The sequence below is a fragment of the Chelon labrosus genome (assembly GCF_963514085.1).
Source record: "Chelon labrosus genome assembly, chromosome: 8".
In the NCBI taxonomy this organism is placed as follows: domain Eukaryota; kingdom Metazoa; phylum Chordata; class Actinopteri; order Mugiliformes; family Mugilidae; genus Chelon; species Chelon labrosus.
Window position 1 is genome coordinate 8956058 of NC_140358.1, and position 25494 is coordinate 8981551.

The window sequence follows — 25494 nt, forward strand, 5'->3', positions numbered from 1 at the left end:
GATGGTGATGAGTTTTCCCTGCAAAAACGTCATATACAATTGCCTACGTGAACATATAGTTTACATGTAATTCTGTACATGAGGACAATTATTGTTTTTGTTCATGGAAAAAGGCACATTTTTGTGCTTTGTTAATTTTGTTTCTGACAAATGACCGAATGAACCTAGAGACCAGCTTAGTTTAGCATAATGACTAAACAGGGGGAAACAGCTAGCATGACTGTGTCAAATGTTAACCAAACACACCGTCCAGCAAAATACACACTAAAGTCATTAAAATGAGGGGGAAAAATACAGAATATAATTTGTTGTGCTGCTGTCAGGCATACTAGGACAACTGTAAATAAAACTGACCTTTTTCTCTGTCAAGGAAACGGCCGAATTAACGTGGAGACTTGTAATTAGCTTGGCATAAACACTGGAACCAGGTTGAAATAACAGTCCGGATTTTGTCCAACACACACACACACACACAAAACAAAACAAAAAAAAACAATACATAAGCTGTCAAATTGAATTAATGGGCACAAATATGGTGTGTAAACGTGTTAATATGTGGTTTTACATGAGTTGAATGTAGGGCTAATTTCTTTCCTTGGCGCGGGGACTTCCGGGTGTATTTACTGGTTGCTTGGCAACCTCAAAGTCTCGCAAAAGAAGCTGAACATGTGTATTTTGTCAAAATGGTTACCTTTGAGAGTTACAGACGATTAATTGTTGTTATAGCAGCTATAATAGCGTGTTATTTATGAGTGGTGGTAGCTGTAGTGTACCGCTGCTTGAGCTATGGATGATAACAGTTGTCTCCTGCTTCTGGATGCAAAGCAGAGAGGGACCGCGTCGCCATTTTTTGTGGTTCGTCCTGAAGCCCATCCCCCTGGTGCATCCACACCGGGAAATAGTCAAGACTACTTTCATTCAATTCAGTGGGAAAAGCCTGACGCGTGAGTGCGGTTGTTAAAAATGCCTTCGCCAAGGACAATAACTATTGTGGCCCTCTCGTTTGCTCTGGGTTTATTTTTCGTGTTTATGGGTACCATCAAGCTGACTCCGAGGCTAAGCAAAGATGCATACAGTGAAATGGTGAGTAGCGTTAAGTCTTAGCCATCTGTGGGGGGTAAAGGCCATTGTTCTGCCTCGGATACAGATGCGACAGGCTCGAAAAATGAGTGGAGACGCTGACCTAAATAGTAAAAGATACGGAAAATGAACGCTTAAACTGACTTGCTCTCGTAATCTGTCTTTGTGGTGCATTATGTCTCCAATGGAGAATCATGTAAGGTTATATAAAACGGTTAGATCAGCTTTATAACGTGCAATTACAGTTAGCACACAGGCTAGGCATGTATATTTCAATACAATCTAAAATAATGCGGTTTTAAAACGAGCTATATTTCTCAATATATAGAGAGAGATAAATATAACAGTCGTTAATTCATCTGCCATTAACCAGTACACACTGAAGCAGGGATGAATAATAAATGACTGAATGCCTCTTATTTGAGTGAAACGTGCCCTGAGGGTCTCTATTAAAGATGCAAACTTGCATGGAGGATAATAATCAGATTTGGAGGTTTGGATAGCTTGCTTTTTGCAGCATGTGTGTGTGGTTTTATATGACGAGCAACTTAGCAGCTGAAAAGCAATGGCGGCGCATTCGAGCAATTTCTGTGATGCACCTCTATGATGCTGATGTTGAGCTATCCTACGTAGAAAATGATAGAGGGCATGCCTTTACATTTTAGTATACAACATTTTTAATATGGAGCTCAAATTATATTTTCTTATCATAGTTATATACTTACTGTTATTCTCAGGCAGGGATCAATAGGCTGCAGCCACAGATCATCAACTGTAAATGCATTTGGACAAGAATGGTGACCTTACATGATCCTGAAATGGACTCACTATAAGACAGCCATTGTAGCTTGCAGTACTCTGTTACATGTAAGAGATATTTAAAAAGATCTTTTTTTTTTGTTTCAGAAAAGGGCCTACAAGAGCTATGCCAAGGCATTGCCAGGCCTGAAAAAGATTGGGATTAGCTCGGTCCTGCTTCGTAAGATCATTGGCTCTCTGGAGGTGGGTTGCGGTGTGGTGCTTACCCTCGTGCCGGGCAGGCCGAAGGACGTAGCCAACTTCTTGCTGCTGCTTGTCATGCTGGCTGTCCTATTCTTCCACCAGCTAGTAGGAGACCCCCTGAAACGCTATGCCCACGCTCTAGTCTTTGGTATTCTGCTCACCTGCCGACTGCTCATTGCCCGCCAGAGTGATGACCGGCCGGAGAGAGAGGACAGCAGGGAGGAACAGCACATCAATGATCAGGAAAAGAACAAAGTCAAGCAGTCTTAAGATCTTCCACTTTGGTCCAAGCCATAGCAAAGGGAACCGGGTGCGCCTCAAGGGATTGTAGTAATTCAAATTTTGAAGGAAACAGTCACTCCTAGTAATAACACCCTTCACACACACATACTCTGTCCCGTCCAGCTGGCTGACTGATTACTCCTACCTACTCTTCTGCACTCTTACTGTGAAACGGAGAACTCCTGACCCATACATCCTCTACATAACTGTGGACAATCATACCTGTGGAAACTCTGATGAGCTTAGCTCATTGTCACACTAGTCTGTTCCCTATTTATTTCAGTCCTACACTGTGTTAAACGTGTTTGCGTTTTTAAGTATGAATTTCATTTATGTTGTAAGTTGATTTAAGAATGCTGTTTTTCATGAAAGAATCTTTGTAGCTTGATTTTCTAATTTGTTTTTATACTGTAGCTAGGAGAGACTGATAATGAACAAATCCCAAGCATGTTTAATTTGGTCAAGAGTATAGGACATTAACAAAAAAACAGACTGCTGAAAGAATTTTGTACAAATTATACATCAATAAGTATTACATATCTACGTCTTACTTTGGTGCAGTGTTACTTGAAGGCTACTTTAGAAACCTGAAACATGTAAATCCCCATCTGTTTTTTCATTTCAGTAGGTCTTTGCCATAGCTGACTTTTTCTACAGTCTATGGTCTTCGCAAGAGTATGCATGATGTTGTTTATCCCAAAGTAAGATAAGCTTAATATCCTCTGTCCTTTCAGATCAGTTATCACAGTGAAGTTGTTTAGATGGAAAAGACAGCACAGCAGTGGCTGCCCGAGGTGTCTGCTGCTAGCTTGTACAGCAGAACATAACCAAATAAAAAAAAGAGTTTTTGCCTGTTCAGAATTGAATTTTACCGTTTGTAATTCACAGTTTAAGTCTTATACGTCGATTCTTGTCATGGGTTACGTTTTTATTTGTCCTTTCTTTTAAAGATGTGAAAAGCATTCCTATTGCAGTTGAACATGCAGTCAATTTTGAGATTCACAATATTTCTGTAAAAGATATACTTAAAATAAAGAATTGGAGGAGAGACTGGCTAAACATTGTTTGTTTTATTAGCACACTTGTATTTAATTCCACTAAAGACAGCCTAGCATACCATACATTTGTAACACTGGATGCTTATGTGTTGTAATCATTTTGTATATTTTCAGTCAATCACAGTAAATGTAATGCTTTTCTTTGTGTCCATGCACTGTAAGGGATTTGTTGTCTATTTTATTGTGTTACAGGAAATCCCACCATTAATACTGACCAACATATAAGAAGAAAACAAGCAGGCCCACAGTAGATCACTGGGGCTGAATGGCATATTTCGTACACAAGAGTCCTTTTCTCAAGTCTTTTAACATTGAAACAAGTGAAGCCATTTTCATTGCTCATTTCCCTAAGCATGCAAACTGGACAGGATGTCAGTTACAGCTGGGAGGGAGTTAGGGGGCAGAGGGCAGCATCAGGTCTGTAAAATGTATTATTTATTCAACCCTGTAAAACACACCAGTTCCATTCAGTTCCTGCGTGCATCATTTTCTGAAACTGATGTTACTGATATTTAAAACCACATCTGTATTTGACCAGTCTCCTCGCTTATCAGAGTCATAATAGTTTCTTTTTAGAAAATACTGACCGGTTTTAAACTTATTTGGCAAGTTTCTACGCAAGTTATAAAGCCAGACGACTATTGTAGTCTCTTGTCCGACTCGGGCTTCCAAAAGGACTACAACTCCCGTGACGCAACATAGCGGATGCACCATACTGCGCAAGCGCAGGACAAACGGTCGCGCGGATGATTTGAGTTTTGTTTTTTGAATGGCTGAAGGCAGATGGGAGTATAGTGTTTTTAAAGTTTAGCAATGTTGAAATGGCAGCAACACAAAACTTTTCGGATTCGGACCAGTCGTCCGTAAGCGACCAATCTCTTCCAGGTCGGAGCTGTAACAGAAGTTTGCGAGTCGCGGAAAAGAAGAGGAGGAAGAACGAGGCGGAGGACCCGTTTGTTCTGGCCCTGAAGTACTTCTCTGACGGTAAGACCCGGAGATGAACTCCATCAGGTCGACAGCAGAGGGTATCGTTACTGCTACCAATTGTTGTGTTATAAACAGTCTAGCATTATAACACACAGGCAAATAGCTGGCGAGAAACAGACAAGGCTAAAATGATACGTTTCTTAGTCAGTTTGTGTCTCTAATGTGTTGGTGTACGTTCGGGACACTGGCAACAAAACATCGGTTAGTTGAAAAGTGTGTTGCCCAATGAAATCTTGTTCAAAAACGTGTAAGCTATAGTCAGTCTATAGGATATCCCAAAGATATGTGTAAACATTTTTGGTGTAGCAATATTTCGTCTAATTTATTATAAATACCGTTTCAGTCAAGAACCAAAACAAAGATGGCCGCCTGCTGCTACATACCCAGCCCACCTAAACTCATAGATCCTTAATTCAAGTAGAGGGATTTATACGTTCATGGAAATATTTAGCAGAGAGATCTTTCACTTTTCCAGCCTTAGAAAAGATTTAAGTCCCCTAACCAACAATGAGATGGATGGAGTTTTAGGGGATTTCCATTTAAGTCAAATTCCAAGCCTAAAATAGAAAGTAAAGGTTACTATGTCTTGCTGTGAGGAATTTATTTGAGAAAGAAGAGCAGACTCTGAGATGTAGCTGTTGAAGGGTTCATTTTAATCCCAGAACAACAACAACATAAATAAATAAATAAACCAGTCACAGAATTTGTGTGTCTAGTGGACAGTGAACTATGTTATTTGTGAAACTGGAAAGAGTGATTGGAGATGGACTGAAGATGGGGTACATGATTGGATGTCTAGCTAACATCGCAGCAGTTCAGTAAATTTGTGCAAATCGATTGTAGAGAGAAACTATTTGGTACTCTGTCACTAAAAATGCATTTCTTAACTATGGGGGCCTAACCATCCCATAAAGAGGTAGTAACTGTCTGGTCCACGGAGTGGATTAAATGCTTGGGCATAAACAAGTGAGCTCTTTATTGCAATAATTCTGCCATTGATCGAAGCAAGTTCCATCTTTTAAAAGTTTGTCTTGACCTCTAGAGAACAGAGTAGAAAGAAAGAAATGTGGGGGTTGCATTGATCTAGGGGCAGAGAATTTAAATCTGGGAACCCATCAGCTATCATTTGATTACTAGGCCTCTGGGGGCAACCAATGTTTCCAGTCTTCCAGTGTCAGTTGAAATCCTCATATCGATTTGTATTCACAAACATCTACAGACTACCAAGTGTAGTGTTTTTAAAGACTCATATTAATCGGTGTTGTTCATATGTGTAGACTTTTTTGTCTGTGTGGTTATTGTTGATGATTTAACATTCATGCTGACAATGGCTTGGTTCCCATGACAGCAGCTCTAAAGAACTGAGATATTTTTTTAAATAAGTTCTCATCTGTAAGGGTTTTAAAGTATGATCATTACTGCGTTTTCTGTAAGACGACTGTATCACACAAATATTCAATCAGGTTTAATCACAAAACAAGTGCCGCTGAATACCCAAGTGATGTTCTTCACTAAGAATCTGACCACTTCTATTCCTTCCACATTTTGTGCCTCAGCCAGTGATCTTGTAGATAATTTCTGGAGTAGTGGCCATCAATCTTTGCTGTAGTAACTGTGATAGTTGGGGGTTGGTCGTGGAGAGATTTATCTGTACATGACTAAAAAAAAACTGAAAACCTTTGGTTAGCCAAACCAAATGTTTTGTAGATTTTATATCTTTTTCACAATATAAAATCTAGGTTCACGTTTTGGTAGGTTAGCCATGTTAAATGTATTGATTGTTTCAGCAGCGTTGCCATTACTGTTTAATTTTTTTATTTCTATAATGGCAAATGACAGAATATGGCTAATGTCATAGTCTGTTTTAAAACTGTACATTTTAGATTTCCAACTTATGTCCTCACGCTGGTAAGTAAATGCATGAAATAAACAGTAAAATATTGTGAGTTTGTTATAGAAAACAGATTTACTGTGCCCATCCACCTACTTTCATTTTGTTCAACTTCAACTGTGTAAGTATTTTACCAAGAACGGGTACATGATCTAATGTGTCACCTCTGCCTCCTGTAGTTGAAGCAGGAACTCCTGTGACCGGGAACGATGAGTTGGAGAGAAACCTGGAACTGGTGGAGAAGGTGGCCTTCAACAGGGGACTTTCTCCAGAGGCCATTTCTGTTATGCTGGAGTTTGCCATGAGCCTCCGTATGGGTAAGAGATGGTCACTTGGCGGCAGATGTGGTCTGGATACCACTGTAATTGTGGGGTTCTTAGCAGAAAGAACCCATCTACATGATGGAAATTTATGTTTCTTGGTGCTTTTTTTGTACAGAGTTAGGGGGCAGAATTTGTCTGATCATATGCCAAGCAAACGTACTTCTTGTACAGGTAGCCAGTTTATCACAAGGCTAATAATATTTGAATTCACATTTCAGTCAAGCTTATAATTCACCTGTCCTATCTGTCTTTGTACTAAATTCTTAGAATGAAAAGGAACTCTTGCAGATTATTAATAAACTCTCAGTCAAATTCAGTCAGTGTGTTAGCTTCGGAGCCACCATGTGAAGTGTAATATGATACAATTTATGTTTTCGTGCAGGTTAACTGAGAAGAATGAGCTACTCAATGAAATAATAGTATTGCATGTGTAGTAATGTTTTATCAGTGTGGTGTGCACAGACATGACTCTTTAACTCTTAAATCCTTTTTTAATTGTATGGAAACCTGTACAAAGTATAAATTGTGCATTAGTATCTAGGACAGTTACTATTTTTAGAGTATCTTTTAACATTGGCCTCTTCTAAGTGATGTTGTCTGTGCAGGCAATGCTCCATGTGTCCGGGTATTGAAGTGTCTGATTCCTGCCACTGTGGTGCCACAGGAAGCTGTTGTCCGAGCAGTGGGTTGGCTGGGTGTTGGGAAAATACCTATCACCACTCAGGTATGTGCAAATAAAATTATTTACTGTTATAAACATTAAAACCTCCAGTTACACACTATTTAGTGTTTACTTCATGTTTTTGGGCTGTAAATATTTATTTGATTCATCCAAACTCTTTCATGCAATTTTCTGTTCATGAGAGTAATTTAAATTGTAGCATGTCGTAACTGATAATAGCTGAGTTTGCATTTTTTAACCATGGTTATAGACTACATTTTGATCTCCTTTTTTAATAAATCTTTTGATAAAAGAAGTGTCATTGATAAGATTTTACTATTTTGTCATTTTCAGATTCTTTTCATAAAGTGGGTGTTGACTGTGTTTGACATGGTCGACACAAAGGACCAGCTTAGGGCTGTTTATGGCTTCATCTTCAGCTTCGTCACAGTGGAAGATCTGGTATGTATGCTTTTGATCTTTGTGTTGTTATAACATGAGGTCAAGCATGACATCAGGTCAGAATTGTATATTATTTATTTAAGGGTGTCTTTGAGTAACACATATGGGGTTTACTGGGTTTCTTTGGCATTTAAAAAATTATTTAAATGACACGTATAGTGTGATTAAATAAAGGCTAATTTGTGCCTGGCTGGAAAGATGGAACCAGTAAAAACAGAGGTGCTGGTGTTCTGTTTGGCTGACCTTTTCTTGCCTACAAATTGAACTTGTGAACCCGTGGTTGTGTCATGTACACAAACTGCATGGCATTCAAGTGTTAACATTTGCTTTAAGTCGTGAGAACGCCGCTGCTAGGGAACCATTGGTGTTTAAAATAGTTTAGCAAGCTAATGGCTGAATAGGATCAAAACACTTCATTAACTGTGTCAATATGCTGCCAAAACTATATATCCCTTATGCCTGAAACTGAAAATTACATGTATATGAAGGATGTTTCTTTTGGTGGAGCCCTCAAGAAAACTCAATGAAACTGCATATTGGATCAGGTCCTTTCCCTCTAATGGTACTCCCTTGTTGTCTGCTGCTGCAATAAAATGAGGTGTGAAATGATGAATTACATTTTGTCTCATTTTTTTTCAGTGCCCTTTCATCTGCCATCTGTTGTACCTTTTGACCAGAAAAGAAAGCGGTGAGGCAGTTATTTTAACACCTGAAATATGATCCACGTAGTATGAATTATTCATGTTTAAGCCAGTATTTCCTCTTCTTAATGTTCTTGTCACTTCTGAGTGCCATTCATTGCCTCATTTTATCTTTGTAGTGCGAGTCTTCAGAGTCAGGAAGCTGCTGGAGCTACAGTCTAAACTGGTAAACATCCTGTTGATTAAGTTATCTGAGACCATTTATCAGATAAACTACATTACCTACTCATTCAGTATGAAAATCTATTCAATGCTGTACATTTTCCCATAAATGGTTGCTCCTCTATGTCATAAGTTATTATTGCATTATTAGAGAACATCAATCAAAAATGTAGATATTGAGTGTGTTGAGATGTGTCTTATTGAGTGTGCTGATGCTCAATATTGTTTCTTCAGGGTCGGCAGCCTTTCCTCCTGCACCTTCTCTCTCTTTACAAAGTGTTTTGCCCTGAACTAGTGACACTCTCCATTCCATCACAAATGAAGGTTTGTGCATGATTTATGAAGTAATGTTGTTAAAACACTGTCTGTTTGTCTTCTCTAAAGCACCAATGAACTAAATGTTTTCTGCTTTTTATTACAGAGTGGGTTTAAGAACCACATCTCCCCCTGGAAATCAGCACTGATCGCTGTTCAGAAGAGGAACGGCCCACAGGTTGCTTCCAACGTCAGTCTGGTCTTTACGAATAAGGATAAAACCAACTCTAAGAAAAGGGTATGGAAAAGTTATCAGATGCACTTTAGTGTGTTTGGAATCACTCCTGCTACACTTCAGTTACTGCTGCAGCTTGTCAGTACCATCCCAGCATTTTATCAGTCTCATAGCATTTATCTGTTTTAAAATGTTCTCAAGTGGTGAAACGTTTTCAGCTCTCTGTACATGCAGTGGCTAACTACTGTATGAGTACAAGAAATAACATGGTCAGATATGATGATGATGGTTTGTTTCTAAGATCCCTGGATAAGGATTTCCTCGTCATGACAACTATTGAAATAAACAAATTAAATAAATTAAATCTAGTAAATGGAGAATGTTCCCTTTAATTTAAATGTGATGTTATTTTAACAGAATTGACATCATGGACATGTGGTGTTCCTGCTAGCTACAGTTAACATATATGAATTCAACACTGCAAACCAGATAACCTTTGACATTTAATAACATTTTTATAACATTTTAACTTAAATTTTCTCACAGTTCCACTCACATCCTAATAAATAATAGAAAATACTATTCTGGACACTGTAATGTCTTCAAATAGCTTTTTTTATGTGACAGTATAAAACCTTAATGCGTTCAATTTACTGTCCTGTGATAATTTCCAATTCATTTAATTTGGTAGACCGTAGACTTTATAAACCCTTTTATGGTTAACTGGAGGCTAAAACCATCAACGTTATCAACATGTCACCCTGTCGAGTTGTAAGAAGCCAGAATCCAAGGAGTACGGTTATTAGCTACAAATTGAAATTTTATTGTAAACAAACTGCTACTCCAAGTCAAGGCTTGGTTGGTCCTTTAAAGACTGGTCATGCCCAGCTAATCACAAATTAGCACATTAGATAAGATAACTTCTAGTCGTATGTCTGCAGTCACAAAATAGCATGTGCTAATTCCCACTAGAAAGTTAGATAATGTTAGAAATAATACGCCACGCTGATACTTCAAGAGACCTTGATCACGGTTTGTATTACCCTCTAACTTCAACGACGAACTACAGCTCAACATATAACCTTGTTTTTAAACTTTTCAATTTTTTTTAATGGTTGTAAATTCAGTATATTTGGGTTATAGATGACCGAACAAACAACAAGAAATGTTTGTGCATTTACCTGTATTTTCTCCTTTATATGTGTGCTTTTTCAGAAACACTGCCACCTGGAATTACCGGCATTGAGATCTATAGCCAACAAAGATGCTCAAACTGACTCCAACAGAAAGGTGGTCCCCCTGGTGCAGCTCCACACCTTTGCTCAGTTGCTGGAAAATATGCATTGCATAGAGGTAATTTCTTCTTCAAATCTTCTGCATCTGTTCCTGCTGACACCTTTTCTGTTACCATCTACCTCATCCTGCATAGTTCAGCTTTTAGTTTTTCAGTTTTGTTTTCAGGCAGCAAAATGTTTTCGTCATTAGTGTGTATGAGTGATAATGTCCTTGGCGTAGGGGAAACATGGTGCAACATGAAAATAAGACTCCACTCTTCCCATCTCCCAAGGACCACCAGCAGCAACAATGATTACAACCCTCAGAGTATTTTTTGTTCAGTTTTAAAGAAGGTGCAAAATAAACAAAATGGGTCTAAATTAACCTACAATTATCTCACTCAGACAAAATACAAATATCTGAAAACAGGAAAAAGAGATTCATCCAAAATTGCTAACACTTCCCATGGTCTTTTTTTAATTACAGAAGGTTTGGACTAGTGGGAAGTGATGCCCACGGGAGCTTATTAAGAACCACCCAATCACCTGAAACCCATTACACAAGAGTAGGAGAAGGGCTTAAAGCACATAATATATCAACATAATGTCACTGTACACCCGAGTCTATTTAAACTGTGATATCATCTCACAGCCACAGGGTGGGGCTGTGTTACTGTTCTCATTTTGTGTGCAGGTTGTGCCAGGCCATTACCAACTTAGTCATAAAGAAATCACAGCAGAGGTGGCCTCTGGCTATAATCTGTTTATGAGATTAGAGCATAAAACTGACTTCATGAGCAGACGGCTTGCTTTTTAAATAGGTGTTTTGTTTTTTTTTCTTTACAGATATCATCAGCGGTTTATCTGTCCTTTAAGAGTAATAAAAGGAAATGCCTTGAGATGAGTTGTATCTGAGGAACGTACTGAGCAAAGTTACAAAGCAAATGGTCGTTTAAACAGGCCCCTCCATAAACGTCTATTTACCCTGCGGATTCATTGACCTGATAAACTAATATAAGTCATTTTAAATGGCCAGCAGAATTTAATGCATGATGCTGCATAAATTCACCTCTTTCATTGCCCACAAAGCCAATGTGAACAATTTTGCATGGTGATGGCACCAAATGTGTTTATAGCCAAGAAAGCTTGTCTTAGGAACGAAGATGAGTGCAGTCAATTACAAGCATAAAACTATTCAGCAGACATTGACAGAGGATCATTGATTGTTTCATTCACAGCCTGCGCTCTGGTTGGCAAAGCAGAAAGGTGCTTTCTCAGTGTATTGATAAAGTTGCTCCATAATTATTGAAGAGCTGAGTTGTGTCCATTTACAGTCTGTTTTATTCTCTGTCTAATTTATTTATTATACTAAGACAGCTGTTGGTGCACAGTAAGGCACAATATAAATGTCCCAGTACTGTCGTTATGGTGATTACTGTGTCCTGACAAACTGGGTCAGAACTGGATCAGTGGCTCACTCAGTGACAAGGACACAGGCATTTGTTGGTTCTTATTCTTTAGCAAGTAATCAAGATTGATCTGTGAGTAATCTGAGGCAGTCAGTGTCTCAGTGTGAAGTTTGACTTTGTAAGTATAGCAATTTTTGTTTTCCATTGCATATGTGTGCCTGTTTGCATCTGTGGATATTTGATTGTTTTAGCCTTTCAATCATACTTGTCTTATATTTCCTGTTATATTTTACCTCCACCAGCTGCCTGCTCAGATGGGCTCACTGCTGGGTTCCAGTCTGGCACTGCATTACCTGGACTGTGTACAAGATGAGTCTGCCCTCCTACGCCTCAATTTCTGGCTAGGCTACGCTCTCCATGAAGGTAAGTCGGAGGCGGCAGTGGGACGACTACAAAACTGCTGTGACATCTTCTATCCGGAAGCTACTTCCAAAGCAAAGATGACCTTGATTTGAACCCCAGCATATTACTTAGTTGGCATATCAAGGGGATTATTTCAGAGAATGCTTTAAAAGGGACTGGGAGGATCTCACTGTGTGAAGAGGCAAGATCTCCTGCTGATTTTTTTTATATTCCCCCAACTCTTTCACTCGCTAAATACCCCTTTATCACTTTTTTTGTTAAGAGCTTTTGTTCTGTGCCGACGGAGGAGTCAGCCAGAATACAGAAGAATCCCTCCAGTTTCTGAATAGATTGCTGTCCTCACAGCACTTTCTCCAGGTGAGCTTCATGTCTTAAATGCCTCCGTACCTCAGACCCTATTTCCTGTATTCATTAACCTGACACCTGCTGTGTATTAATAGTATGACCACGCGAATGATTGATCTCACATATTGTCATCAATTTGTCACATTTGCTCCACCAGGAGGGATTTTCCAGCTCTGAGGCCTTCCTCTACAAATTTCTCAGTGTTTGGGACGGTTCCCTGCTCTGTCCACAGATCCTCGGCCTCCTGAGCAACATTCCCGTGGTCCCAAGTTCCCGTGAGTTTTACTTCCACAACCACAACTTATTTTTTGTTCTTGTGTCTGTCAAACAGACCTTCTTGACCGTGCTGATGTCACATTGGCCTTTCATATTGCGGCATATGCCGGTAATTGTGGTGTATTGAATAAATTGCAGTTGTTACCTTTTTGTCTCCTCTTGTTCAGAAATTGGAAGGCTCCTGTTTGAGCCTCTTATGCAGCTCTTCCTGACATCCTCACTGTTCTTCAAGGTAGGCTTCTCTCTCTGAGACAAATGACGAGCAAACTTCTTCCTGATATTGGCCTGGAATTACAAAGCCCTCTGCTCTAACTTATACAAACTATGTAGCGTTTACCTGGTATTCATGAGGCACTCAGTACAGATCTTGTTATCAGTTCAGTCTTTAATGACTGCTTGTTTTTCATGTGACTTGTTTGCAGTGTGGACTGGTGGAGTGTCTCAACAGTATGCTGTTGAAGTGGCTGACCTGGCACTCAGTGTACGCTCTGGAGGACGACCTGGACATCAGCCTTAACAGCCACACCTCCATGTGAGTACCTCATCCACTTCCTGCTGCCTCTTGACACCATGAACATAATCAACCAGTAGACCTGAAACATTGTGCACTTACTCAAGAGCATAAAAGTTAGGGTTCTTGAGACTTCTCACATCTAATCGGTTACAGATTAGATGCAAGAATAGTGAGGAGATTTTGCTCCAGTCTTATTTGCTTATTTTTGTTTGGTTATTATCAAATTTAGTTTAACATCAAGCTTCTTGCTCATTCATAGTCAGATAAAACAACCTTTTAGCTTGAATTGAAGCCATCTGTTACTCAGCCAGGGTAGAATTGTGTATTGACATGTTTCCCCTTTTGGTTCTGGGCCTATTTATTGATCAATCCTTTAACTGAAATTTGTTTGGCGGCAAGAATAGTTCTAATAGCCAGTTAGATGAGTTTCCAGCTTCCAAATTAAAGGGTGGAGTTAGTGACAGTTACGTATAAATACCTGGACTTCTCACATGTTTCATCCCACAGTAAATGATCCAATAAGTGGAAAGATAGATTTGTATTCAGTGTCATTTCCAAACTCACCTCTGGTATTTAGCCATACCACAGCTCAGTGAAGAACTAATCGATTATAGATTGTATTTCTGTACAATTTCAAAACATCACTCCAGATGCAGTATTTGTTATCTGTAGTGTTGTGAGCTGCTTCTCAACCTTTCTGGGGTTTTCCTTTGCCCAGTCGGAAACTAGAAGTTTGTCTCTGCTTTGACCTCGCAGAAACATGACACTGTCGGGCTTCAAGGACTCGGTAATGGAGCTGGTTCATTTTGTGGGTCGGCTGGCCACTGTTGGCCTTCAGCTCGAGGGCTACCATTCTCTTCTACTCAGCTTCATCCTGGGCTTCTATGAGACGGTAAATGAATTATGAATGTGTTTTTGATTAATTTGGTCGATGCATGTGTACAGTTTGAATGTAGAATACTGTTCCCACATGCACTGATTAAGGGGAAAGTTTCTCTTACGTTAGCGTTTGAATTAGTTCCAGGTTGGAAGTCGTTTATGGTCCAAGATCTGGAAAAAATAAATACATTCAGTCAATGAATACAATTTATTTTTTGACTCTGTAAAATCAGATGTATTTTAAAGACTATTTAACTAATTTGTTCATTTATTTGGTGCGTTTGACACAAATGATTATTCAGTGTAGCTCTTATATGCCTTACACCTTGTTTATCATTAACATTAACCATAACTGAGATAAAAACTCTCCTTTTCATGGGTTTCATGGTCAAGTTAGCAGCACTGAATAGAACATAAAAAATATATTTTTAAAAATGCACAAGACAAAAATAATAAACCACCACGCACACCGCTAACCTCCTGTCACCTTTCCTGGTTGCTTGGCAACCGCTCATAACGTTTTACATCCGACTGAAGGATTTTTGAATCAGACGCTCTTTTTCTCTCCTCAGTGCACGCCTTAAAAAGATCGACGATTTTGGTTACATAAACAGTAGTTTTCAGCCTTATCTATAATTTAGCAAAGGATAAATGCAACTTCTAAAAAAAGATAGAGTGGATAGTAAAAGTGTTAGCAGTGATATATACTCACTTGCCAGTTCATTAAGTATGCATCCTAAAGCTGTTTCAAGGTGGTAATTCAATTGTGATCATTTTAGAGGACATAGATTATGGTGCTTTTAAAGTGTACTGAAATAAACACTAAGGTGTTTCTATTATTTTGACAAATCCCATTTTAGTCATTTAGTGGTTTAAACTGCATAACAGAAACACTTGTTATTTTTTGTTTATTTTATTTGAACATTTTCTTACTTCTGCATCTTAAAAGTGTTTGTAGTAATTTATTACAGTATATAATATATTCTTTTTGTACAATAAATGAATTATTTTTTATTAATTAATTGATAATTCGCTAAATAAATAACTAAATTCCATCATAACTAACAAAATCTGTTCTTAATCATTAATCAACAGTTTTTTGCAACTTTATATATTATTACTTCCAATAACAGAGCAATATCAATGAATTTACAAATAATGATTTCAGTTGACCCCCTTTAAAGCAAAGTTCCAATGCAAAATTTAAGTAGTTTATTTTTAATGTAACATCCACTCTCTTGCATCCTAATACAACAGTTCTGGCTTCATGAAGGTTACTGAGCATTTGTTTAACATAACAGAGCTGTTTTCTTTTTGGAGGTTGTGTTGAATTGTATTGTGTTGTACTGACACGTTTCTGTTATTTTGATTATCCCATTTTATTCAGTGGACTTTTGTTCAGAAACACTTTCGTGTTTAATTCAATCCAGTTTATCAGCACCACAAACTACATCCTCCAAAATGATCATGCAGTCCAATTACCACCTTTCTTATGCTGACTGTTATAATGTTCATCATAAACTGAACATTATAACAGCCATGAAAGGGGATTTAGTTCAGCACTGTTATGTTTGAATTCATTCATTTTCACTTGTGTACATAATGAACTGGCTAGTGAGTGTAGAGTTTACTGTGGTGTATCTAATTTTCACTTGTATTTCTGCTCTCCTATAGGTGTGTGACACATTTCAGAAGTATGGGCTCCCCCTCGTGATAATACCTCCAGCTGGAGTTTTTTACCCGGCCCTGTTTGCCACTAACCCTGTCAGCGTGGACCGCCTGGCCTACATCATGTACAGGTGGGCCCTCTTCATCTCTGTGTTAATTTTTAACAGCCTGCCATGAGCTTATCTCGATGCATACATTAGCAGTAGGCTACCCTAAATGTACTGTGTCATATGCTTATTCATATTTGATGCAGAAACAGAACTGGAATCAAATAGCTTCATTGCACTTACATGCTAATGAATGATTTATGATAATGAGAGGCTAAGAGGCAATACACTTAAGCCCTGTTCTGCTTTTTATGTGAAATTCAAGCATCGTTTATAACTTCAGGCTGTAATAACACAAATCCGTATGGTGTCGGTTAATTGACTTCACCCCAGGGTTCTTAAATAATTTTACTAACGCTAAGCGTAAAAATACCATGGCAAAAGAAAATTGGGATGTAATTGGCGTGATATTTTTTCTGATGGGCCATAGGGGACACACTGTTTTGCTATGATTCATGATCACAGAGGCCACTGGTGTTTGACTATTTGTTTTATTCAGGTACAAAGTGAACTTGGCATCAGCAAAGAGTCAAGAGAAACTGACGGAGGTAAAGCCAAATGATGTTTAATATCTATACATGTCTGAAAATAATGACATTGCTACAGATATTATGTTTTAAACATATTCATGTGTTAGAAATGTAGTTGCTGGTCTACTTTAATGTTTTTACTATACCTTTTGATTTACATTGGTAGGTTTAGTTGAACCTTTTCTTTTTTCACTTTTTAATTCTATCACTCTATTTAATTCTGTTCTGCAGCAAGCCTTTCACATCAACCGGCAGACTTACTGCGAGTTCAACCAGTACTTGATCATCATGGTCAACTGCCTGTGGAACTCCAAAATGTTTCATCCAGGGATGGGTCTACAGCTAGGAGATGAGCTGCTGCTCAAGAGCAATGTACCGCAGCACTGGGAGCGCTTCAACCTCATCCACCATCCAGCCTTCATGAGCTACGCTGTTGACTTTCACCAGAAGGTGAGCGTGCATCATCTTCCGTGTAGCTTCAAACAAAACCTGTCCTGCGCTTATTTTCAAACCCTACAAAGCTCTTGATAAATCTGCATGCAGCTGGTCCGTACCGTTTGGTTAATAGACCTACATGCAAGACAAATGCGTTATTAATGTATCTTTCTCAGATGATACATTAATACAGAAGGGCATTTTATTATTAATGGCTGCTGTGTGAGATGTGGTTTTCGTCATGTTTAATAATACACGTGCCTTTTTTTGGTTCGGTCCAACTGCAGCATTCAGGAGTGATCTTATGAGATTCACCAGGGTTGGCTGACAATGATTATTAATATTCTCTCTTTATTAGTGTTGGCCGGGGAAAAAGGACATGGACCTCAGCTGTATAACGGTATGATGGGTCTCCTTTTCATTTCTGCATTCATAATAGACTTCACGTGTAGTTTGAAGTGTGTCGGACCTGTTTCACAGACTTCTAGTCATATCTTTGATCATACAAATCTTCAGATGTCTTTGACGTGATTTTGATGTCTCTGTGTGTTTCAGCACTCCAAACCATGGAGCTGGTACCTGGAGTATCTGTTCACTCAGGGCTTTGATGGCCTAAAATACTTTTTTCAGAGTAACATCATCCGACAGCGGACAACAGGCGACGGGCAGGGCGACACACAGCAGAGCTAGAAGCTCAACTCAGCTGAGAACAGACTGCAAGAAAAACTTGCATCTTGCAAATTTTTTTAAAGACTTGTATATATTTCATTTCTTCCAAGCCTGCTGCTTGCAAAGCACCCGAAAATCTTTTTATGTACATAGATTTTTCTCTTTATTGTTATTTTTACTTATAGTACTGTCCATTTAGCGATAATCGACCACAACGCTCCTGTGTGTTGTCCTTATGTACAGCTTGGCATCTGCAAAAACTGGCTCTTGCACATTGTTGAAAATAAATAAGTGTAAGGCTTTTACTTGAGAAGCAAATAAAATGAACCAGTTTTGTCTTAATAACATTCACAATTGGTCACCGTTTGCAGGACACCCATTAAAATCTTGCTCTTGGACACTACTGGGCCTGAATGTTTCTTTCAGTCAACAGCTAAACGTTTTGTTACATGGATAAGGCGCCTTATATATTGTAGTTGGGAGCTAAACCATCTGGAACAACAGCACTTTGCTTTCATTATATGGGGATCTGTCCTGATGGTAAATAAGCTCCTGGCCTGTTGAAATCACTGCAGGTATGATCAGGTGACTCAGAGAGTATAAAATAACTTCTGTTGTTTGCACATTGTCCACATTTTGTCTTGGCAAGATCTGTTCAGACTGAAGCACACCCACAGGTACCTTGTAAAATGAGCAATAATCTGCAACAAATTATATTTTTTATTGTCAAATAAGCATCAGGAGGAATCGATTAATTGTTAACTCTGTAAAGGGAACTAAATACTAATACCAAATATATTCAATTTGGAATCATGAAAACTTTAGACAACAAACTAAATATGAAAGTGTTGCAGATTAATCGACTAATCTCGGATTAATTGATTTATTGTGTTAATTTGTAAAGATATGTTTTTTGAAAATATAAATCGTCTCAGACTGATCTCGACATTGCAAAGTGTTAAATATTCATTCTTATTTTTTGAAGGCGCCTGAACTTTTGTCAGGAAGGATACAACTAGATATCACAGCTTTGTTTTAAGTCTTGTAGGCTTTAGTGCAGTTTTCTTTCCGCTGTCAAAGAAGATGAAGACTTTCATATATGTGCTCTCTCAACCTTTCGCCAAATTATTTCCTGAATTATTTTTTCTGCACGGTGTGACTTGAGAGCATCCCTCCTCCTCCTCCTCCACCTCCATCTCTCGTAAAGCAAGTTTCCTTTTAATTTTATTCCAGCTCCTGATTACTGCGCCGATCATGATCTTTGTTGAGGTCATTAAAAGCAGGAGATGAAGCCCCTCGGCGCATGTTGTGTCGCTGATGTGAACGAGCGGAGCCACCTTAAAGAAAGCAGCCCTCTGATGTAAGAGGCACAGACTCCGCCGCCGGTACAGCGCTGCGCTGCTCCGCCGTTTCAAATCTTCATCTGCGCCGCCGCCGCCGCCGCCGCTGCTGCTCTGTTCACTTTCTTCAGCTCATGTCTCGACTGCATCCACGGGAGTAGCTTTATTTTAACAAGCGGCAGCTTCGCCAACGCGTCCAACTGAGCCGCGCCAGTCCTACCTGAGCCAAATCCTCGCCTCGGGAAGGTAAAAAGAAGGTAAGATTTATGGTTCAATGCAGCTTCTCTTTAAGTGCTTTCTGCAGGAATGGTGTTTCGGTGGAAGCCGGTTAACCTCACATTCAGGGCAAACAGAGGAGCATGCTGTGACACTGTGACAGGCTTCTTGACTCGCCTTTGGGTTACTCTTGCGCATGTTGAGACGGAGGCTGGCTGTTGTGCTGCAGTTAGGGTACTGTGCGTCTTCCCGGTAACAGTTTGGCACCTGGATTTATTTCTTTTTCTTTAATCAAACGACACCCGTCTGGTGGATGAGGCTTGCTTCATGAGCTTCAGGGTGACCACTGCCCGCGTGTGTGTGTGCTGGCCGGTGGAGTCGCCACGACAAAAGGTGCGCAACTGGATGTTTTTGGCTGGCAGCCTCTCCTAATGTGCACGAATTTTGTTATTCTGAACAACGTCCAGCTCATGCGCTGATTAAAAAGGACTGTGCATAGACAGTTTCTCCTTTCTCTAATTGCGGACTGTAGAGGAAGTGGATTCAGTCAGTGGTTTAGTGTGCGCTCCAGTGTGCGCTTGTTTTGTGAAGCCCGAAGGAGGATCTTTTTTCCCCCCTCCCTTTGCAACTTGCTGCGAGTCTTCCTGTAAGAGAGAAAAGTAACATTTTGGATTATTTTCTGCCTCATCAATTTGTATGGGTGGAGACTGACATGTGATGGGAGACTGATGTGCTGAGCCGGATTTGAACTCTGGATGTCGCGAGTAATTATGGTTACAATTACACGGTGTGCGTCTTAAGCCCCGAGACTCCTTTGAGGGCCTCGGGATGCAACACAGTGTGGGATAATTTAGGAAAATATTTGGAGGGAGGAAAGTAATCCTCTATGCTTCCGAGGACGTGACAGCAGCAGCAGCAGCAGCAACAGCAGCAGTAGCAGACCATATTTAAATCTAAATGTGAACCAAATATCATCCCCATTAACTCAAATACAAGATCTGAACCTGCTCCTGTCTGATTGGCAGGTGTTCAAACCAGCTCAGTTGAAGTGAGTTTTCCCATTCTGTGCAATGTTTGGCCTGCGTTGTCATCTATTTTGCAGATTTGTCAGCTCAAATCTAGGCATCCTGATTGGCCTTTTAACATCTCACCTGAGAGACTGGGGAAGTAACTCCACACTTGAACCGTATGTTCAAGCACACAAACAGAAATTCCCTGCATAAAAATTTGGTTGTGAACATCAAAAGCGTTCCTCTCCCTTCTTCCCACCAGGCTGCTTTTGTATTCCTTCATCTTTGATCATAAAGCCGAGTAACTCTTGTTCATGGCTCGGCCCAGGATGAAATTGAAGGTCTTGAGAAGCTGTAAACGGTTTATTTTAGTGTTTCAAAAGAAAAAAAGAAAGAGCTTCCCAAAGGGGGCATGAGGGACAGCCTATCTCAGAGAGAAATTCCTCTGAAAATGGGTTTTATGTTGTCATCCTTCAAGACCTTCCAGCGCTGGCCATCTGAATCTGTTTTACATAGCTGCGAGTATTTTTTTTTTTATGGACAGTAGATCATTTATTTGAAAGGCGACTTAACTGCACGTTTTTTTGATACGGAGGACTGCATGACAACAGTTCATGACAAATGGCAAATGCTGTGATGTCCATTGCAGCTCACGTATTACACTGTGTGTTGATGTTTGTCTCCGGATTTGGCAGAACTGGCTCCGCATGGCGGTGAACTATAATAGGGAAAGACTCTAAAAGGATTACGAGGGTGTCCCATTGTCACTGCCTCTTTCCTTCTACATGCCTCCTGGTCAGGTTTTATGTTATACATTTCCAGCACCCTCCCCCAAGCTGTACTTTCCAGAATGTAGATTAATTCGTATAACATCAGCCCATTTTAGTGTCATTTATGCATTCAAAGTGACACGGGCACCTGTGCCAGATAATGTTAAGCTGGTGGATCCCAACAGGTTTTGTCTGTTGTACCCTCACAGTCCTGTCAGATGAGCTACCTCTGAAGTACCTGCTAGTCACGCTATATTTAGGAGGATTTAGTCACGTCTGCACTCCTGTTACCACTTGGACAATCTCGGCTACTATCTTATTATCCATTTTTTTTTTCTTTTAACTGTTCATTCATTACCTTTAAGGGACTACTTCTGCTCTTTATGCGTTGATCTAATTAGACTGTTCATCCCATTTTAACTATGAACACTGCTTTTCATTACATTTAGCAGCCTCCTTGAGACGCTGCTTCTCTGCTTGCTCGCTACCTAGATTTTACACACTCTCAATTGCAACATGTGATGTTCAGATGACTCAGTCTGTGGATAAATTGCAATAAACTGCCATTTTTTATTTTTATTTTTATTTTTTTCCAAAAATTTGTGGAGCTTATTCCACGCGCCCTCCGGCAGAAGTGAGCCAACCCTGGTTGGGATTCACTGTCATTTGTGTTTTTCTTTGGACTCTCTGAGAAGTGTGAAAGGTTAATCCTAAATAAGCAATGCTTTGAGGCAGAGAGCTGGTTTATTTCATGCTTTGTTTCCATCTGTGATGAATCCCTAAACATGTGTCTTGGGATTGCATTATTTATTATGTTATATAGGGAACAAACTGTGTTAAAGATTGTCTCAGGCATGTTTTTCTTTCCTCCCTTTTTTTTTTTTTTAATTCAGGAGAGTGATCTGAAAATGTCATCCTCTGTTAAAGTCTGCCCGGGGTCTTCACTTACTCTAGCAGAGCGTTAAGAATTATCAACCTACCAACTGCTGTAGCGACATATTCTTACCCAGAAGAATTTTCTTTATTTACAATGAAAAAAGGTGTAGGACAGCAGCTGTGATCAAGAATAATATATTCTTTCTAAAAAGCAACGATGAGCTTACAAGTCGTGAGCTCAAGAGAGACCTCAACTGAGTCGAGCTGGCCACACTGCTGTTGTAATTTAATTACAGCTGACCCCAGCGTTGACCTTATTGATGTCACCTCTCCAGCAGGGCAGATGAAGACCTCAATGATTATTTTCTTTTTTTTTTTACACCTGACTTTATGTCGTCAAGCTGAATAGTTGCAGTGAACGAGCTTTTGTGACTCAACTTTCCTCCATTTAAAAGATAATTTCTGACATTTCTTTAGGCTGCCCTTCTTCTTTACACAAATATAATTAGCAGTAATGTTCTGTATTCCCACTGCGATCTGCACACAGTCAGCATAGCAGAAGGCTCATTTTCTTCCCTTCAGACAAAGCTGTTTGTTGCTACTCACTTTTGCCCAGAATAAAAAAAAAAAGAGCTATAAAAATACCCAATAATCCACAGAGTTTGAATCCCATGAAACGTTAATTACGTTTAATCAGAGTTTCAGTTGTGTCACTTGATCCCCCCTCGGTTCGATGTTTCATTTTCTAACTGTGCATGCAGAGAGCAGGGAACACATTAGGCTATTTGACCAGACAAGGCGCGTGTCTGTGACAATGCAGGAGGTAGAGACGCTTAATTAAGTGCCGCTATTGTTTGTGGTTGAGTTCACTAATGCTTGGCTTTATGGTAATCACCGGGAGAAGTCGAAGCCCGTGTGCACGTAATCTCCACATGCTTGTCACCGTGCAAACCTGACTGCCACATTCACGTCTCCTCATCTTTGTTAGTTGATGTAATTGATGAAGTCGAGGTGTGGCCTTGAAATGCCATGAAACAGACACTTTATTCCCAGTGTGTGTAAGTATTTCCCTTTTTTACTGCTAACGTTAAAACCATATATATTCCTGATATATTTGAATGAGGAAGGAAAAACTGTTTCTCTGCCTGTTAGTTTTAATTCCATGGACTGTGTATAAAAATGGAGAAAGCTTCTGTGACGTTTTGAAGGCTGGTGTGGTGGCTCTTGTCGTTGCCATCTTGGCAGTGCCTGAACCACCTGTCACTCAAAGCAGACACGCTTGTTTCAGCATAACTTTAAGACTTAATATATTTTAAATTTGTGAGTTAAATAACTGTGTCCCCTTCATACAGTGGTCATGAATTAGTAACTATACCACACCTTGTTTTTTTTATACTAGCCAGTAAACTTGTTAGTTAGGCATTTTAACTTGGATGTCTAGGGGACTCTCCTTTGGTGCTAGCCTAGGGTGCCATGATGCTGCAGATGCTTCTGACCTGCCAGCCAACTTGGGACATTTCTCTGATGAGTTTGAGAATTCTAAATTGGCCGTAGGTGTGAGTGTCTGTCTCTCTGTGTTAGCCCTGCAATAGACTGGCAACCTGTTCAGGGTGTACCTTTCTCAGTGACAGCTGGGATAGGCTCCATTTTCCCCCGGCGACCCTCCAGAGGACACGCAGTTACAGAAAATAAATGAATGAATGAATAAAACTGAGAGTACTGCTTGCCATATCGTTCAATGGAGAAATGGATAAACAGCAACTCAGAATCTTTGATCAGTCGTCCTTAAATAATAATAACGCTAGCCTGAATGCCAGCCCTCTTTAACAGGTGAGAGCAGTACACTGGGGCCTCACCTTTTTTAAGAATACTTCCCACAGACCAGTTGTGTTGAGTGCATCCACAATTCTTGTCCAACAAAAAAGTGCCACTAGTCACACGCAAACACCTCCGCCGCTGCTGGAATAGAAATATCTCAGTGGCCTGTCAAGGGCTGTCCCTCCTGAGACCCAGATGGACGGATAGTTGTTGTACACCTTGGAGCATCATCATCCCAAACTCCGTGGCCGCAGGACAGGTGTGCTCAGTCAAGCCGGCTGCAACGGTGCCATCGTCTCCCTGCACCTTTCCATCATCCCCACCCTGCGCTGAGACATGGCCAAACGGACAAATGGGGGAAGAATGGGGATAGAAAAGCAATTTGCTAACTCCATAAATTCCTGTGCCTGTTGCAACTATCCTTGGTCATGTTGACTGCGAGCTATTATTTAGAATCTGGTAACCGATGCTTTCCTATTAACATTAAATGGGTTGGCGTCTGCAGGTTGTCTCCTGTGACACGTTTATGCCGGTTATTTACTGCTCGGCACTGCGGGCCTTGCTCCGGGAGCTGCTCTGGGGACCAGCTCAGAGTGTGGCCCCGCGTGGCAAGTCATCCTTAATACGGCAGGGTGGGAGAGGAGGATAGCAGACCCCTGGCATAATATATAGCTCATAGGGCGTGCTGTGCTGGATATCTGAGTTTGCGTGTGTGCAGATTTGTGCGTGCTCATAAATTTCTCTCTGTGGTACGTATGTTTGTAGCTTGTGGTTTTACACGAGCGAGGGGCATGACTGCAGGGGCAGATCGGTCGACTACTTCGAGTGAAATATTTCAACAACTAACGGATGGATTGCCATGAAATTTAAAGCAGACGTTTGAGGAGATGACACCTCCTTGACTCCTGAGTGATTCTTTGACCTTTCATCAAGTGTCACCAGCAGGTCAAATCCGTCACTTACTTGAGATATATGACTGCACTGTCAAAGAACTTTGTAGAAAGATTTTAGAGAATGTATCTCTGAGTGAAATATTTCCACTTATAGGATTGATTGCTTTGATATTAGATTCAGATATTCTTTTCAGGAATACAAATATTCTTTTATGTTATCACTGTATTTAGCATTGTCATTGTGGAGATGTTAGGATGCTAAGCACAGACTCTCTCTCTCACTCTCTCTTGCTTATAGTTTTTCTGCCGTAGACAATGTGTCCAAAAAGAGATCAGACATGTATTTTCCCACTATGCCCATCAGGCAGTGGTATGGTGAGTTAAAGATGTCAAGGTGATATCTTATACCTCTCATCTTCTTTGCCAGAGACGCCGGTCTTTTGTTCTTATGGTTTTATCTGCATTTGCCAGTATGTAGGGCAGGGGGGTATGACTAAATGTGATAAATGTGATGTGATAAATAAGAACGACGAATGGTTCAAACATCTTTACAGTTAAAATCCATCGATTTTACGAAATTCTCTCTTGCCACTGCGTTGATTTAATGGCCCATTCCTAAACAACATGTATAATTTAAATGCAAATCTGCATCTAATCTGTTCAAGTGGACTCTCATATACACAGCCTTTTGGGGTGGATCTTCAGCCTGTTGTAGACGCTCCGGTCAATAGCATTACCTCAGCAGTCCCTTACTGCTTCTGTCCTCTAATTGGAGTTAATGGCTCCGGCACTGAGCGCAACATACTGTAATTCTTGTGGCTGCGGCCGAGCTTCTTTTCCAGACTGTGTTGAATAACTTAAGTGCTTCCTCTGTTTCCAGTAAATTTTACTGTCAAGCGTACCGATCGCTCTTCTGTCAGGTCTGGTTAGAGTAACATGGCGT

The 25494-nt window shown here is 40.0% G+C and overlaps 2 protein-coding genes across 2 annotated transcripts; both read left to right on the forward strand.

Annotated features, from left to right (window-relative positions):
* Positions 1-750: 750 nt before the first annotated feature.
* tmem35 (transmembrane protein 35) lies at positions 751-3466 on the forward strand. The gene is made up of 2 exons (XM_084549295.1): positions 751-1083; positions 1987-3466. The coding sequence occupies exons 1-2, from the start codon at positions 964-966 to the stop codon at positions 2350-2352; spliced, it is 486 nt and encodes a 161-aa protein (XP_084405421.1). The 5' UTR covers positions 751-963; the 3' UTR covers positions 2353-3466.
* A 748-nt stretch (positions 3467-4214) lies between these two features.
* Positions 4215-18550, forward strand: cenpi (centromere protein I). Its single transcript, XM_084550100.1, has 20 exons — positions 4215-4406; positions 6480-6617; positions 7229-7347; positions 7639-7746; positions 8386-8434; positions 8567-8613; positions 8844-8933; positions 9031-9162; positions 10315-10452; positions 12085-12205; positions 12468-12562; positions 12708-12825; positions 12994-13058; positions 13249-13358; positions 14097-14232; positions 15894-16018; positions 16494-16542; positions 16756-16974; positions 17318-17359; positions 17515-18550. Exons 1-20 carry the CDS (start codon positions 4244-4246, stop codon positions 17647-17649), a joined length of 2199 nt encoding a protein of 732 aa, XP_084406226.1. The 5' UTR covers positions 4215-4243; the 3' UTR covers positions 17650-18550.
* Positions 18551-25494: the final 6944 nt, after the last annotated feature.

What these genes read in the sequence shown, in the direction of transcription:
- tmem35 (XM_084549295.1), top strand. Translation starts at nt 964, where the DNA reads ATGCCTTCGCCAAGGACAATAACTATTGTGGCCCTCTCGTTTGCTCTG. An exon ending in AAGATGCATACAGTGAAATG is followed by an intron (nt 1,084 to 1,986) that starts GTGAGTAGCGTT and finishes TTTTTGTTTCAG; the next exon opens with AAAAGGGCCTACAAGAGCTA.
- cenpi (XM_084550100.1), top strand. Translation starts at nt 4,244, where the DNA reads ATGGCAGCAACACAAAACTTTTCGGATTCGGACCAGTCGTCCGTAAGC. An exon ending in TGGAGCTACAGTCTAAACTG is followed by an intron (nt 8,614 to 8,843) that starts GTAAACATCCTG and finishes TTGTTTCTTCAG; the next exon opens with GGTCGGCAGCCTTTCCTCCT. An exon ending in TCCTGGGCTTCTATGAGACG is followed by an intron (nt 14,233 to 15,893) that starts GTAAATGAATTA and finishes GCTCTCCTATAG; the next exon opens with GTGTGTGACACATTTCAGAA.